General features: G+C 48.7%; 1 protein-coding gene across 4 annotated transcripts in view; it reads right to left on the bottom strand.

Moving 5' to 3' along the window:
* TRPM8 (transient receptor potential cation channel subfamily M member 8) overlaps positions 1-12,860 on the bottom strand; it is a 92,510-nt gene that overhangs the window by 43,418 nt on the left and 36,232 nt on the right. For all 4 annotated transcript variants that reach the window (XM_061412695.1, XM_061412692.1, XM_061412693.1 and 1 more), the window contains 5 exons: positions 11,798-11,893; positions 10,642-10,771; positions 9,033-9,178; positions 8,137-8,249; positions 7,113-7,329 (listed from right to left, as the gene is read on the bottom strand). In XM_061412695.1, coding sequence (XP_061268679.1) covers positions 7,113-7,329; positions 8,137-8,249; positions 9,033-9,178; positions 10,642-10,771; positions 11,798-11,893 — 702 coding nt within the window. The remainder of the gene's footprint in view (positions 1-7,112; positions 7,330-8,136; positions 8,250-9,032; positions 9,179-10,641; positions 10,772-11,797; positions 11,894-12,860) is intronic.

The following is a 12,860-nucleotide window of genomic DNA, read 5'->3' as shown; positions in this document are numbered from 1 at the left end:
GGGGAGGTAAGACCAAAGGTCCCAGTGAGCTCAGATAAGGAAACCACGTACCTGCCTTACTCAGGGAAGAGGAAAATAACAACAAACACGCGTCATCAAAGGAACACGGCACTTTTCAACTCTACTACATGAACTCACCACCATGGGCCACCCGCTATCCAGATATCTCCTTTCCTATTCTACACCTGAAACCAGGGCCTGAGAAAAAGAAGCAAAGGAACTCGCCCAAAGACAGAAAGGCAGTAAGTGGTGGGTCTCGGGGTTCTGAAATCCGGTTTCCTCTCTCCAGCATCACCCTGCTTCTTTACAGTCCATGGGGATCCCCCAGTCTTAGACTTGGAAGAGATTCAAGAAACAGCATCAGTTTCTCAGGAAGCACTTCTCTTCACTCGTTGATAAATGCAAATGGCAACTTTAGTGGGCAAGGGGGTGAGAACATTATGAAATCAAGCACCAAGAAAGTATTACAATCCCCCAGGTGTACCAGGGGAAGGGGTGGTTAGGGAGTTTGGGATGGACAGGTACACACTGCTATATTTAAAATGGATAACCAACAAGGACCTACCATACAGCACATGGAACTCTGCTCAATGTTGTGTGGCAGCCTGGATGGGAGGGAGTTTGGGTGAGAATGGATACATGTATATGTACGGCTGAGTCCCTTCACTGTTCAGCTGAAACTATCACGACATTGTTAGTCGGCTATGTGCGTGCGTGCTCAGTCGATTCAGTCGTGTCTGACTCTGCGACCTCATGGACTGTAGCCTGCCAGGCTCCTCTGCCCATGGGATTCTCCAGGCAAGAATAGTGGAGTGGGTTGCCCTCTCTTCTCCAGGGGATCTTCCCAACCCAGGGACTGAACCTGGGTCTCCTACATTTCCTGCATTTGGCTGGTGGGTTCTTTACCAGTGAGCCACCGGGGGAGCCCTTAATTGGCTATACCCCAATACAAAATAAAAACTTAAATTAAAAAAAAATACGAAAAAAAAAATCCCCCAGATATAAGCAGCCTGATCTGACCCTGTTCCCCTGTGGGTGGCGGATCTCATGGGCTCAGAACGGTCCATTGGGTGACCCCAGTGACGTGGGTCCCCACCCACCCAGGGCAAGATGAGGGCGGCTGGGACAGGCTCTCCCTGCCACCTACTTCCCTCTCTGAGACCTTGGCCTGCAAGGCAGGTAGGCACAGGGCAACAGGGCAGCGCCAGCCTGGCTCAGCCTCTGAACCCGTGATGGGAGGAACGGTAAGTACATCAATTCTGCGGCTGGGAGATACTGTTACAGTAAGAAGACATCTTTAAAAAGGAACAGCAGTCTCTTTTCTGAAAGGAATGCCAGGGTCAGGCTACATTCATAAAACACCATATTTCACCATCTTTCTCAGGATTCGAGGGCCTAAAGAATGAGTGTGCTCTCCATGAAGGGATGCTGGGACTTGCCTCATTTTAAATAAACATTCACAGACTGCTTAACAGACCTAAGAGCTATTTAGCAACTAACTCTGTTTGTTCTCATTGATTGCCTTGGTTAAAAATTCCAATTAACAGAGCAACCTCTGCCACCACCATCCCCCCACGGGCAAGGGGACCCAGGCAGACACCGAGGAGCATGCGTTTGACACCCAGACACGATCTGAAACAGGTAGCATCCCGCCTGGTTTTGATTTTCGCTAACAAGTGTGAATTGGGTTAATTAAGACAGTACCAGGCTGGCAGAACTGATGGTTTGAGGAAACCAACCGCATGGAGAATTCCAAAGGCCTGAGACTGCACACCTGAGGGAAAACAGCAACCTCTAGTGTCAGAGTTCTGTAATGACAAGAATCAGCAAGGCTGGCTGGCATTGCAGACTGGCTCACAGACCACACAATCAGAGCGGCTCTCGGATGGCAGGGCTAGCCTGGGCCCCACGCTCCTGACCCTAAGCATGTCCTTCACCGTTGCCTTAATACGCAAGGTTGCTGGATTCAAACTGCCCCTTCAAGAAGAATTTTTACAGGATGAACCTAGAGCCTGTTATACAGAATGAAGTCAGTCAGAAAGATAAAAACAAGTATCGTATATTAATGCATATATATAGGCCTTCCCTGACAGTTCAGTAGTAAAAGAATCTGCCTGCAATGAAGGAGACGCAGGGGATGTGAGTTTGATCCCAGGGTCAGGGAGATCCCCTGGAGGAGGAAATGGCAACCCACTCCAGTATTCTTGCCTGGAGAATCCCATGGACAGAGGAGCCTGGAGGGCTACGGTTCCTGGGGGTCGCAGAGTCAGACGTGACGTGACTGAACATGCATGCGTACAATGCATACATGTGGAATCTAGAGATATGATTAGATATGAATCTAATCGCAGGACAGGGATGGAGACTCAGACATGGAGAACAGACTTGAGGGCACAGCTGGGGAAGGATGGGGTACAAACTGAGAGGGCAGCATTGACGCACACACCAGCACGCGCGAAACAGACAGCTAGCGGGAAGCTGCCGTGTAACACGGGGAGGTCAGCTCGGTGCTCTGTGATGACCTAGAGGGGTGGGATGGGCAGGTAGGAGGGAGGCTCGAAAGGGAGGGAGTGTATTTATACTGATAGCTGATTCACGTTGTACGGCAGAAACCAACACGACATTGGAAAGCAATTATCCTCCGACTAAAAATAAATTTAAAAAAATAACTTTTTACAGAGAAAGAGAGGACAAACTTGGACAGAGCTGCTGCTGCTGCTGCTAAGTCGCTTCAGTCGTGTCCGACTCTGTGCGACCCCATGGACTGCAGCCTACCAGGCTCCTCCGTCCATGGGACAGAGCTACACACGGTCAAATATCACCCATTTGGAAGGCAGGACAGCTGGGACCAGTCGGACACTGTGGGCATCACGTCAGGCCTGGGGAATAACTGGGAGCACACTAGCCCGCCGTCCTCCCACGCAGAGTCCCCGCCGTGTCTCTCCTGGGCAACTCTCCACACACTCCGCCTGCCCAGAGCCCCTCTCCAAGCTAAACACACCTGTCCTGAGGCTCCTTCCTGCATGACCCAAATCAGTGACGAGCAGTTGATATGCATCCGAATCTGAAGGGACACGCTTGTGCTGAGAGGACTTAGAATTTCACTCTCTTGGGTCCTCTCCGCCAATCTCCCCATCAACTCAAAACTCGCTCATTCTACACTACCTGCCATGCTCACCTCCTCTCCTTGAAAGCTCTCAGAAGTGACCCTGACGGTCTTCTCTAACTGGTAAAAAGTCTATGAGGACAGAGATGTTTGCCTGCTTGGTTCATCCCTGGGGTCTAAACACTGCCTGGCACCCAGTAGGTGCTCAATAAATATCTGTTCAAAGAAGGAGGGCGTGGATGAAGTGTGTTGGCTTGAGCCAGGATGACTCTCCCTGCATCCTCCATTCAGGCCCAGCTCTGCCCCTGAAGCAGTCCAGGAGACGCCCTCTCTCTGGACCTGATGCTCCTTTAGGTGCCTGGAGGATACAGATGACCTTGGGAATCACATCGCAGGCTCTGTGATGAAATGCAGCCAGGAGGCAGGGTCAGGAGTGGGACTAGGGGAGAAATGTTGGGAGTGTGAGTAAGGGGCAGTTAAGAGCAGGAAAAGAACTTTTTATCAATTGTTCTAAGAAGCAGCTGCCAACAGCACCCACTGCCCAAAAAGCTACCCCTGAGCCCTTCCTGCGAGCTTCCTCCCCAAAGCCTGGCTCTGGCCTCAGGGCTCCCCACTTATTCTCAGTCACAGCACAGCTCTGGGGTTCAGTCAGGAAGACCCTGCCTTCTCAGTTCATTTATTAAAAAGATACACACGCTTGCCGGAAACGCAATAGCGCCAGCTGCTATGCTAGTACCCAAGGATTAAATGTGAATAAAAACCAAATGTCTGAATGAAGTCATTCCCCTGCCACCCACTTCTGGTTAGGAGCAGAGTTTGGGCGAGGAGCTGGAACTCCCCAGTACAGTTGATGCGGATGAGATGGGCGAGGTTGCCTCACAAGGCATCCGGTCCTGTGGCTCCTCTCTGGGACTTCCTGTGGCTATCATTTCATAGTTCTATGTACGTTAAGTCATTATACTACATACCTGGAATGGATACAGGGCTATGTAACAATATTTCAATAAAACAGAAAAAAATTACCACTTACAGTAGGAAAGATGCCCATTTAAGGACAGGAAACCAGAAGATCAAAGAAATTCAGTTACTACCATGCTATTGAGAGTCCCTTGGACTGCAAGGAGATCCAACCAGTGAATCCTAAAGGAAATCAACCCTGAATAGTCATTGTAAGGACTGGTGCTGAAGCTGAAACTCCAGTACTTTGGCCACCTGATGCAAAGAGCTGACTCACTGGAAAAGACCTTGATGCTGAGAAAGATTGAGGGCCAGAGGAGAAGGGGATGACAGAGGATGACACGGTTGGATGGTATCACCGATTCAATGGACATGAGTTTGAGCAAACTCTGGGAGATAGTGAAGGACAGGGAATCCTGGCATGCTGCAGTCCATGGGGTCACAAAGAATCAGACACAACTGAACAGCTGAACAATAACCATGCTGTTTGCAATTCCTGCTGGTTTTCTCTTTCTCTCTCCCTCTCCACTTCTTTGGGCTCATGACTTATTTCCCTGCTGGGCATCCCCCACCCACAGAGGACAAGAGGTCTGCTAGCCTCCAAGATGGTGTGAGACTCAGGGCTTTCCCCCAGCAGCCAGCCAAAGCCCCTCAAACTCACCCTTTCATCGTCTTTCTCTGCAGTAGCTAAACTTTCTCTTTGATGTGGCTTTGAAAGGTAGTCAACCACGCCCGGGAGTGGAGCAAAGGCAGGGAGGCAGGGCCCCAGCCCCGACCCCACTGGTCTAGGAGGAAGCATGTGTGACCCTGGGCAGTGCCAACTCCCATGACAACATAACTCAAGAGGTGCTAGTTTAACTTGGTTAACTCTCACGATGGCCCATTTCTAATTGTTGACTCTCCTTCCATCTTTCTCTGATTCTCTCATGCAGGTATTTTCATACCCTGCCTGCTGATATGCAGTTAAGTCCAAAAAAGAGAGCAAGAACTAGCAAGTAAAGACAGCACTGATAGACTGCATGGAAGGAGTTGTGGGTCAAACCATGTCCCCTCCAAATTGATACTTCTAAGGAATACCCCCCAGCACCTTGTTTGGAAGTAGAGTCCTTGCAGGTGTGGATTAGCTAAAATGAGGTCATACTGGAGCAGGATGGGCCCCTGACCCAACGATTAGTGTCCTCATGACAAAGGGAGGCTGGGACAGAGACACGCACATGGGGAGAAGGTGGTGTGGGCATGAGGACAGGAATCAAACAACACATCGCCAGCAGAGGAGCAGCAAAGATGGCCAGCAAGTCTCCAGGAACCAGGGAGGGGCCTCAAACAGGCTCTTCCTTGCATTCTCAGAAGGAACCAACCTTGCCCACAACCTGATCTCAGACTTCTGACCTTCAGAACAATGAGGTGATGAACTTGCACTGTTTCAGCCACCTGGCGGTGCTTCATCATCGCAGCCTGCCCTAGCCCTGCCATCATCGCAGCCCTAGCCCTCATGGGCTCATACAGAAGGTCCCTGGGCTGAACTGTGACCTCCTGAGCCAGTGCTGGGGCTCCCGTGAGGCTGTTCCGAAATCACAGAAGCCTTTTGCACTTTAGCAGGACCAGATCCTGGGGAAGACCTGCTGGGGGAGATTATCAGACCAGAAGCCTGATAATCTCACCATGGTCAACACACTTCCACCTGTACCCCATCTCCAGTCCACACCTGAAACTCCCACCTACTGGACAAGCAAAGGCAGATTCAGGGCACTGGTGCCAGGACTTCTGCCATTCCTTGTGCCCATGGCAGATGCTGCTAATTCATTAAGGTGCGCTCCTGCTGAAAACAGAGCCTCAGAATCTTTCTCAACCCAGGGATCCTGCTGCTGCTAAGTCGCTTCAGTTGTGTCCGACTCTGTGCGACCCCATAGACGGCAGCCCACCAGGCTCTGCCGTCCCTGGGATTCTCCAGGCAAGAACACTGGAGTGGGTTGCCATTTCCTTCTCCAATGCATGAAAGTGAAAAGTGAAAGTGAAGTCGCTCAGTCATGTCCGACTCTTAGCGACCCCATGGACTGCAGCCTACCAGGCTCCTCTGTCCATGGGATTTTCCAGGCAAGAGTACTGGAGTGGAGTGCCATTGCCAGGGATCCTAGAAGGCACCAAAAAGTATTAGAGTTGGCATGATAATTGAAACCAATTTAGGATTCCCATTCTAGGCAGTGACTCTGTGTGGTCAAAACCAGTATCCTTTGCCCCTCCAAACATCTTGTATCACTTGGCACAGCACCTCACAAACTATAGGCACCTAGGCCATACTTGTTGAATGGATATGTTCTTGCATTTGGGCTCATATGGGACGAGAGTGATGGCAAGAGCAATTCTCATACACTTTACAAATTACCATTTTAAAAGGGTTTTCTGGATGACTTTTTATGATGGTTTAAGGACAGCACTGACCTTCAACATCAACATTTATTTATTCAACAACTATTAACTGAACACTGATACATGCCCAGCCTGGGCCAAGTTTGGATTCAAGGGTGGAAAGAGCATGTCAAACAATGCAGATCCCAAGAAACTACAGAAAAGCACCATGAATAATTGAAACGAACTCCCTGAAATTCACAAGAATGAATATGAATTCTTCCCAACATTGTCAATCTGGCACACTGCACATTGAGATGCTCTTAAACGGCAAGTCCTTCCGGTCTCCCTGCCACGCATGGTGCCGCCTCCCCCGGCGATGGTACTGACAGGGCCACAAATAGCTCCCAATCCCTAAACACAGGAGTGGGTTTAGAGTCCAAGGTCAACCTGCTCTTTGAACACATTGCTGATCCCGAGTAATTCATCTCCATTAACATTAATTACAGAGCAAAGCCTGGGCCTGGGGCTGAGATCTCACGGAAGTGCATCTTCATGTTCACGGGTGATCACCTAAGGAGAACGTTTGTTTGGGGGACATAGTGACTTTGGAACTTCAGGAGCAGCTTCTGTTCCTCCATGGCAGTAGGAAGCCCCCACCCACTGAGGACAGGAGGGGGCACGCACGTGAGGGCTGACCTACCTGTCTCACTTCATCACAGAACAGGACAAAGACGAGCGCGTAGAGGACGAGCTCTGGGGCGTGGGGCACAGAGTGGAAATCCATGAGCAGCACGTAGGCGAAGAGCAGGAGGAAGGCGATGTAGAAGACCACGTTCCAGGAGAAGACCACGAACGGGGAGGTGAAGAAGGCCACGTAGTACCACAGGAGCCTCCTGTGCTTGTCCAGGGGCTTCTTCCTGGACCGAGAGGAGAGAGCCCTGTCACCATCCCAGCCAGCATCGCTGTGTGGGCCTCATCTCCCCTGCTGAACGCAGATGAACACAGACCCACAGCCGGGCTGGGGCCAGGCGGCCAGAATTCAGCCTTGGCATTGCTTGGCTACCAGATCCAAATTCTGCCTCAGATATAAGGACATGACCCCACTTCTGCCTGTTTCAAGCCCAGGGAAAACCCACAGAGATCCCAGACCTAATGTGTGCGGGCACTAGAGTGGACGTCATAAATTCCAGGCCTTACAATGCTTTCTTTACACAAGAGCACACACTGAGAGATGTGTGCACAGACACAGACACTTGTACAGACACAGATGCTTGTACACACACAGAAGAATGTACACACACATATGCGTGTACACACAGATGCTCATACACCGACAGGTGCGTGTACATACATAGATGCTTATAAACACACAAGTACATCTACACACAGACACTTGTACACACATGCTTGTACACACACAAGTACATCTATACACAGAGAGATGTATGTACACACAGAGAAATGTTTGTACACACATAAGTACATCTATACACAGAGATGTCTGTATATACACAGACACTTATACACCCACAGGTGCATATACACACACACAGATGCTTGTACACACACAAGTACATCTACAGCCTCAGATATATGTATACACACAGACGATTATACACCCACAGGTGCGTGTACACACACAGGTGCATGTGCACGCACACGTGCTCACACATTCACAGATGCATGTACACACGCACACACTATTGTGTGCCTTGGTTTCATACCTAAATGATACAAAGCCACAGCCAACCAAGGGTATAATAAACAGACACAGGATAATCTTCCAGTTCTTGGTGTCTCGGGAAATCTCTCCATACCACTGCTTGGAAAGAAAATTCTAGAGGAAACAGACAAAGGAACAGGTCCTTATCAGTGCAATGACTTGCTGGATGGTGTGCAACCTTTCTTCCCAGCCCTCAAACCTCCCCTCACTCTCTGAATTGAGATCCTTATTCTTTTATATTGGTTACCTGGATTCTAAGGGGCTATGATTAAACCACTGAAACTTCTGCTTGATTTTCAGTTCTGTGGACTTTAAAATAGAGGCTGTATGAGTCCAAATTCACTAAACCTACGAACCTTAACCAACTGTAATTTTTATTGTGCAAGTCTTCGTCAGTAAAACAGGATGATGTTGACCTGCACGCATGCTGTGAAGATAAAGTGTGATTGCACATTCGAGGAGTGTGTAGGTGAATGTCAGTCTGTCCCCTTCCCTACCTTTCCTCCAGCTGGGATGGTGGGTGAAATATCTCCCCTCCCAAACCTGAGGCACAAGACACAAATTGCTGTGAGTGTAATTCAAGGCAGAAAGCACCTACAGTGGCTGAACCCACTTCACACTAAATTCCCTGCTCCCAGTACTACGGATAACGGCTGTGACAGTAACTGCTACCATAAAGGGCCGGCTCCACTCACAGACTGTCTCACTGAATCCTCATAGCAAGCCCTTCTTTACCCCCTACTCTGCCCATTTTACAGATAAGGAAACTAAGGCTCAGAGAGCTTGTGTAACTGGCCCATCCCTACACCGAGCTAGAGGTAACCCTGGGTCCCGAGAGCCAGCTGATGAGAAAGGCCCATTTCTAGGCATGCCGTTTGGTGACGGCATGCTGCTCACCTGGACCCCGGGCTGGGCAATGAAATGCTGGTCGGTTGCCTCCACTGCCAGCTCCAAGCAGCTGCTTCCCCCCCAGGCTTCACAGGAATAGACCAGGAGTTGTTCCGCCAAGTCCTCATCGCTGCTGTAACACTCTGTGAACAGCTCTAAGCGACAGCATCCCCAGAGAGAGGGAAGAGGGAGGCAGGGCTGGCCAAAGCATAGCACTTTCTCACCCTGTCCCCTCTGCCCCAGCCAAGCCCCGGCTTCCACAAAACCCCGGCTGTGACTCTCCTGGTTTATAAAAGGCAGAGATAAGGCCAACAGAAGAGAATTCTCCACAGGGCAAGGGGTCTTCTTTGGGTACCCCATGCCCATTACATGCCCAGGAGGGCATAGCACCTCCTGGTGGGAGATGTCAGAAATGCCCATTGAGCTGTAGTGAACACAGGGAGCCCCCGCCCCCGCCCCCGCTTTGATGGGGCTCAGCCACAGCAGGGAGGATTCAGACCCTCAGCTATCTCGTTTACCTTTTGTGCTTTCTTGGTGAGGGTCTCTGCAGTTAAGGCACAGGGCCAAAAAAAAAAAGCCAAAATGATGTAATAAAAAAACACTGACCAATTGCATTGAGGATGTCTCGTATTTTGACACGTAAGAGTTCATATTTTGTGCTCTTATGACAAAGAGATTGGTGTGTTGATCCTCAGAGGAGCTATTTTAAAAGTCAAATGTTAGGATTCATTGACTAGCTAAATCAATCTGAAATCAACATGGTATCTTCAAATTTTAAATATATTAGAAGAAAAAAATCAGACACCTTTTTTTTCCAGTGCAGAGAAGCTCAACTCATGAGGATTTCTTCATTAGATAAGACAACAGATAAACACGGCTGCAGTTGGCAATGTGCCACACTGCAAACTTAAAACTCTGAAGTGGGGGGAAAAAAAAATAGAACTGGCCTAACATTCTGCATTGCTGGGAGGCAACTTGGTCCAGGATTTCTCACACCTCGCATGGCCCGGGCCTTCTGAGCAGGGGCACCGATAAGCTTTGTTCAAGGGCAGGTGAAGCAAATGGAGGACAGATGTTCCGGGAGCATCAGACTTAGCAAGGCCTCTGCCCACTTCTGTTCCTGGTGATGAGAAACCTCCCCCTGGAGGGCGCTGGGCAGCTCACCTGTCGTCTTATATTATAGAGGCCCTGAGTCTCCTGATTTTGGGGAGCTACGGGACTGTCAACACCAGCTCTTATTCACATCACCCCGTGGGGAATCGAGGCACAAGGAACAACCCTGGATGCTGTTCTGAATGCTGCCTTTCCCATAGTAATAAGCTATCTGCGGCCCCTAACTAGGGCTCTGGGGTCTTCCCTAGGTATGGGTATAAGACACTGGCAGGCTAACCCATCAGCTCACACGTCAGGTGAAACCTCAGACCTGTCACGGTTTCTGAACAGCAACACTCCAAGGCTCTCCTACGGTGCTGAGTTACTTAGACTTGACCTGGATATGGCTCTGGGAGGCTGTGGGGTGAGGAAGCCCCCATTTTTCCCCACCTTCAATCTTAGGAAAGTCAGTAAATGCCCCCTAGCGTGCCTATGCCACCCCCGGGTCCCATTCCAGGAGGCTTACCCACTGCCCGGGTCTCATACTCGTTTGCCAGCTCCTCCGACTCCCCTGCAGCGTTGATGTCATTCTTCACCTTAGCCAGAGTCTTCAGAAGTTTGCTGGCCCCCAGGGCGGCCAAAGTACAGCCCCTGGTCTTTCAGAGAAGTGAGCATGCTGCCGTTAATTCTAAATCCCTTGTGGTCAAGCCAACATCAAAGTCAGACAAGGAAAAAAATTGTGGCAAAAGCAAGAAATGGGTTCCCAGCAAGATGTGCAATGTGCACCAAGAGTCCTGAACCTGAATATACTCACAGTCTTGAACACGGAATTAACAGGCAAAAAGACAGTATCAAGATCAATGTAGGACAAGCTGATAGTTCGATGGGGCAGTGGGAGGTCTGAAGACCCACCCCCATGCTGTAAGAGCTCAGATGGGAAAGTGGCCAAGGACATGAAGATCTGACAATGTAGTTAGTGAGACCGTGTGTGAATTAATATTCAGTACCTAATTGTAGGCTCTAAAAATGGAGAAGGTAACTGCTTTTCAACTGCTCATAAATCATTTAGAAAAATCATTATGTAGGGAATCACAGAGAAAAATATCAATCATTTCCCAGAGAAGATTTTGTACAGGCCATACCTTCCTGTCTATAATGTGATAAAGCTAGAAATTAATTTTTAAACTAAACTTAAAAACCTCATCCACTTGGAAAACAATCGCACATCCACACACACCTAAGAAGTAAGTGCTTCCTGGATTGCCCACAAAGCCCAGCACTTTTCAGAGACCTCCCCTCCCAAATACACCTCTGTTCACATTAAAAACAAGCCACAACCATTTTCGTTACATCAAATATTTCATTTCATTAGTGATGCTTTAAGATTAGGCTCCCCAGGTGGAACAGTGGTAAAGAATCCATCCACCAGTCCAGGAGATCCAAGAGACAGAGCTTCAAAGCCTGGATCAGGAAGATCCCCTGGAGAAGGAAACAGCAACTCGCTCCAGTATACTTGCCTGGAAATTTTCAAGGATAGAGGAGCCTGGTGGGCTACACTCTCTGGGGCAGCAAATAGTCAGACAGGACTGAGCGTGGACACATATGCGCACACATGTGTGAGTTCTGAGAGGGTCAGAACAACCACAGCAAAGCGCACATTTGCCAAGGAATTGGGCGTTTACCTGCTCCCAAATGACTTTGGAGAGTTCCTTCTTGTTCTGAAGAATGGCCCAGATGAAGAGCGCTTGCAGGGGGTGCCGAGTAATAGGAGACACATCCTGGGAGGGGTTAGAGCAGGGAGTCAGCACCTGCAGCTGGAACACCACTTTAGCAGACACACCAGTATGAGAATGAAAATGCGGTCAGGATGCCCTAGGGAGCACCCCGTGTTTGGAGGGCTCTGTAACTCGGTGCCTGAATCCATTTTCAGAGAATAGGGATGAGCGTTTCATCTCCCCAGTGCACCAGGTGGTATAATCTGACACGGAATCTTTGATCTATCACAAAAGGCAGTGTACAAGTAGATGGAAAAGTATAAAGGCTGAAAAAAAATGTGCTGACAGCAATTTAAAAACTGAATGACTCTGACAGCCAGAAGAGAAAGCAATTCCTTCTCACCATATAACTCTCCTTCTCATCTAGAAAAATGCTCAATCTAAATTCCGACTTTCCGATAGTTAAAGTTCAATTATCACAATGTAAAACTATATTTATTTCTTTGGAGTGTTATTCAAAGTTCCTAATGTTTCAGCTAGAATCCCAGCTTCATTTAGCCACCCAAGGGAATCTTTTTCAGATAGAAAAACAACTCTATGTATAGATTCCTTTTAATCTTTCCTACAAGTTTTACCAAGATACAAAATGTTTCTTGCACAGTTATGGATACTGTGGAGAGTTTCACTATAAATAGAATCAAACAGCTTTTTAAACACTTCCAACTTCTTCAAACACCTAGCTCATTTAGATTTTTGCAACACACACATATATTAAAATTCAAGAACTATAAAAGATAATGACCTAGCTTGAGTTTTCCCAGAAGTAAAAGGATTTCAGACAAGCATTTTATTTGAGAAGTGATTCCGGGAAAACCACTCGAAGGTTGAGGAAATGAAATTAGAAAAGGACGGACCAACAGGTTATCATGGTAAATAACCAGAAACTAACCCCACCACGTGGGGCTTCCCTGGTGGCTCAGCGGGAATCTGCCTGCCAATGCAGGAGATGTGGGTTCAGTCCCTGGGTCAG

The sequence above is a fragment of the Bos javanicus genome, chromosome 3 (genome assembly GCF_032452875.1).
Source record: "Bos javanicus breed banteng chromosome 3, ARS-OSU_banteng_1.0, whole genome shotgun sequence".
Lineage (NCBI taxonomy): Eukaryota > Metazoa > Chordata > Mammalia > Artiodactyla > Bovidae > Bos > Bos javanicus.
The sequence above is the reverse complement of the archived record's forward strand: the minus strand, read 5'-3'. Positions and strand labels throughout refer to the sequence as shown.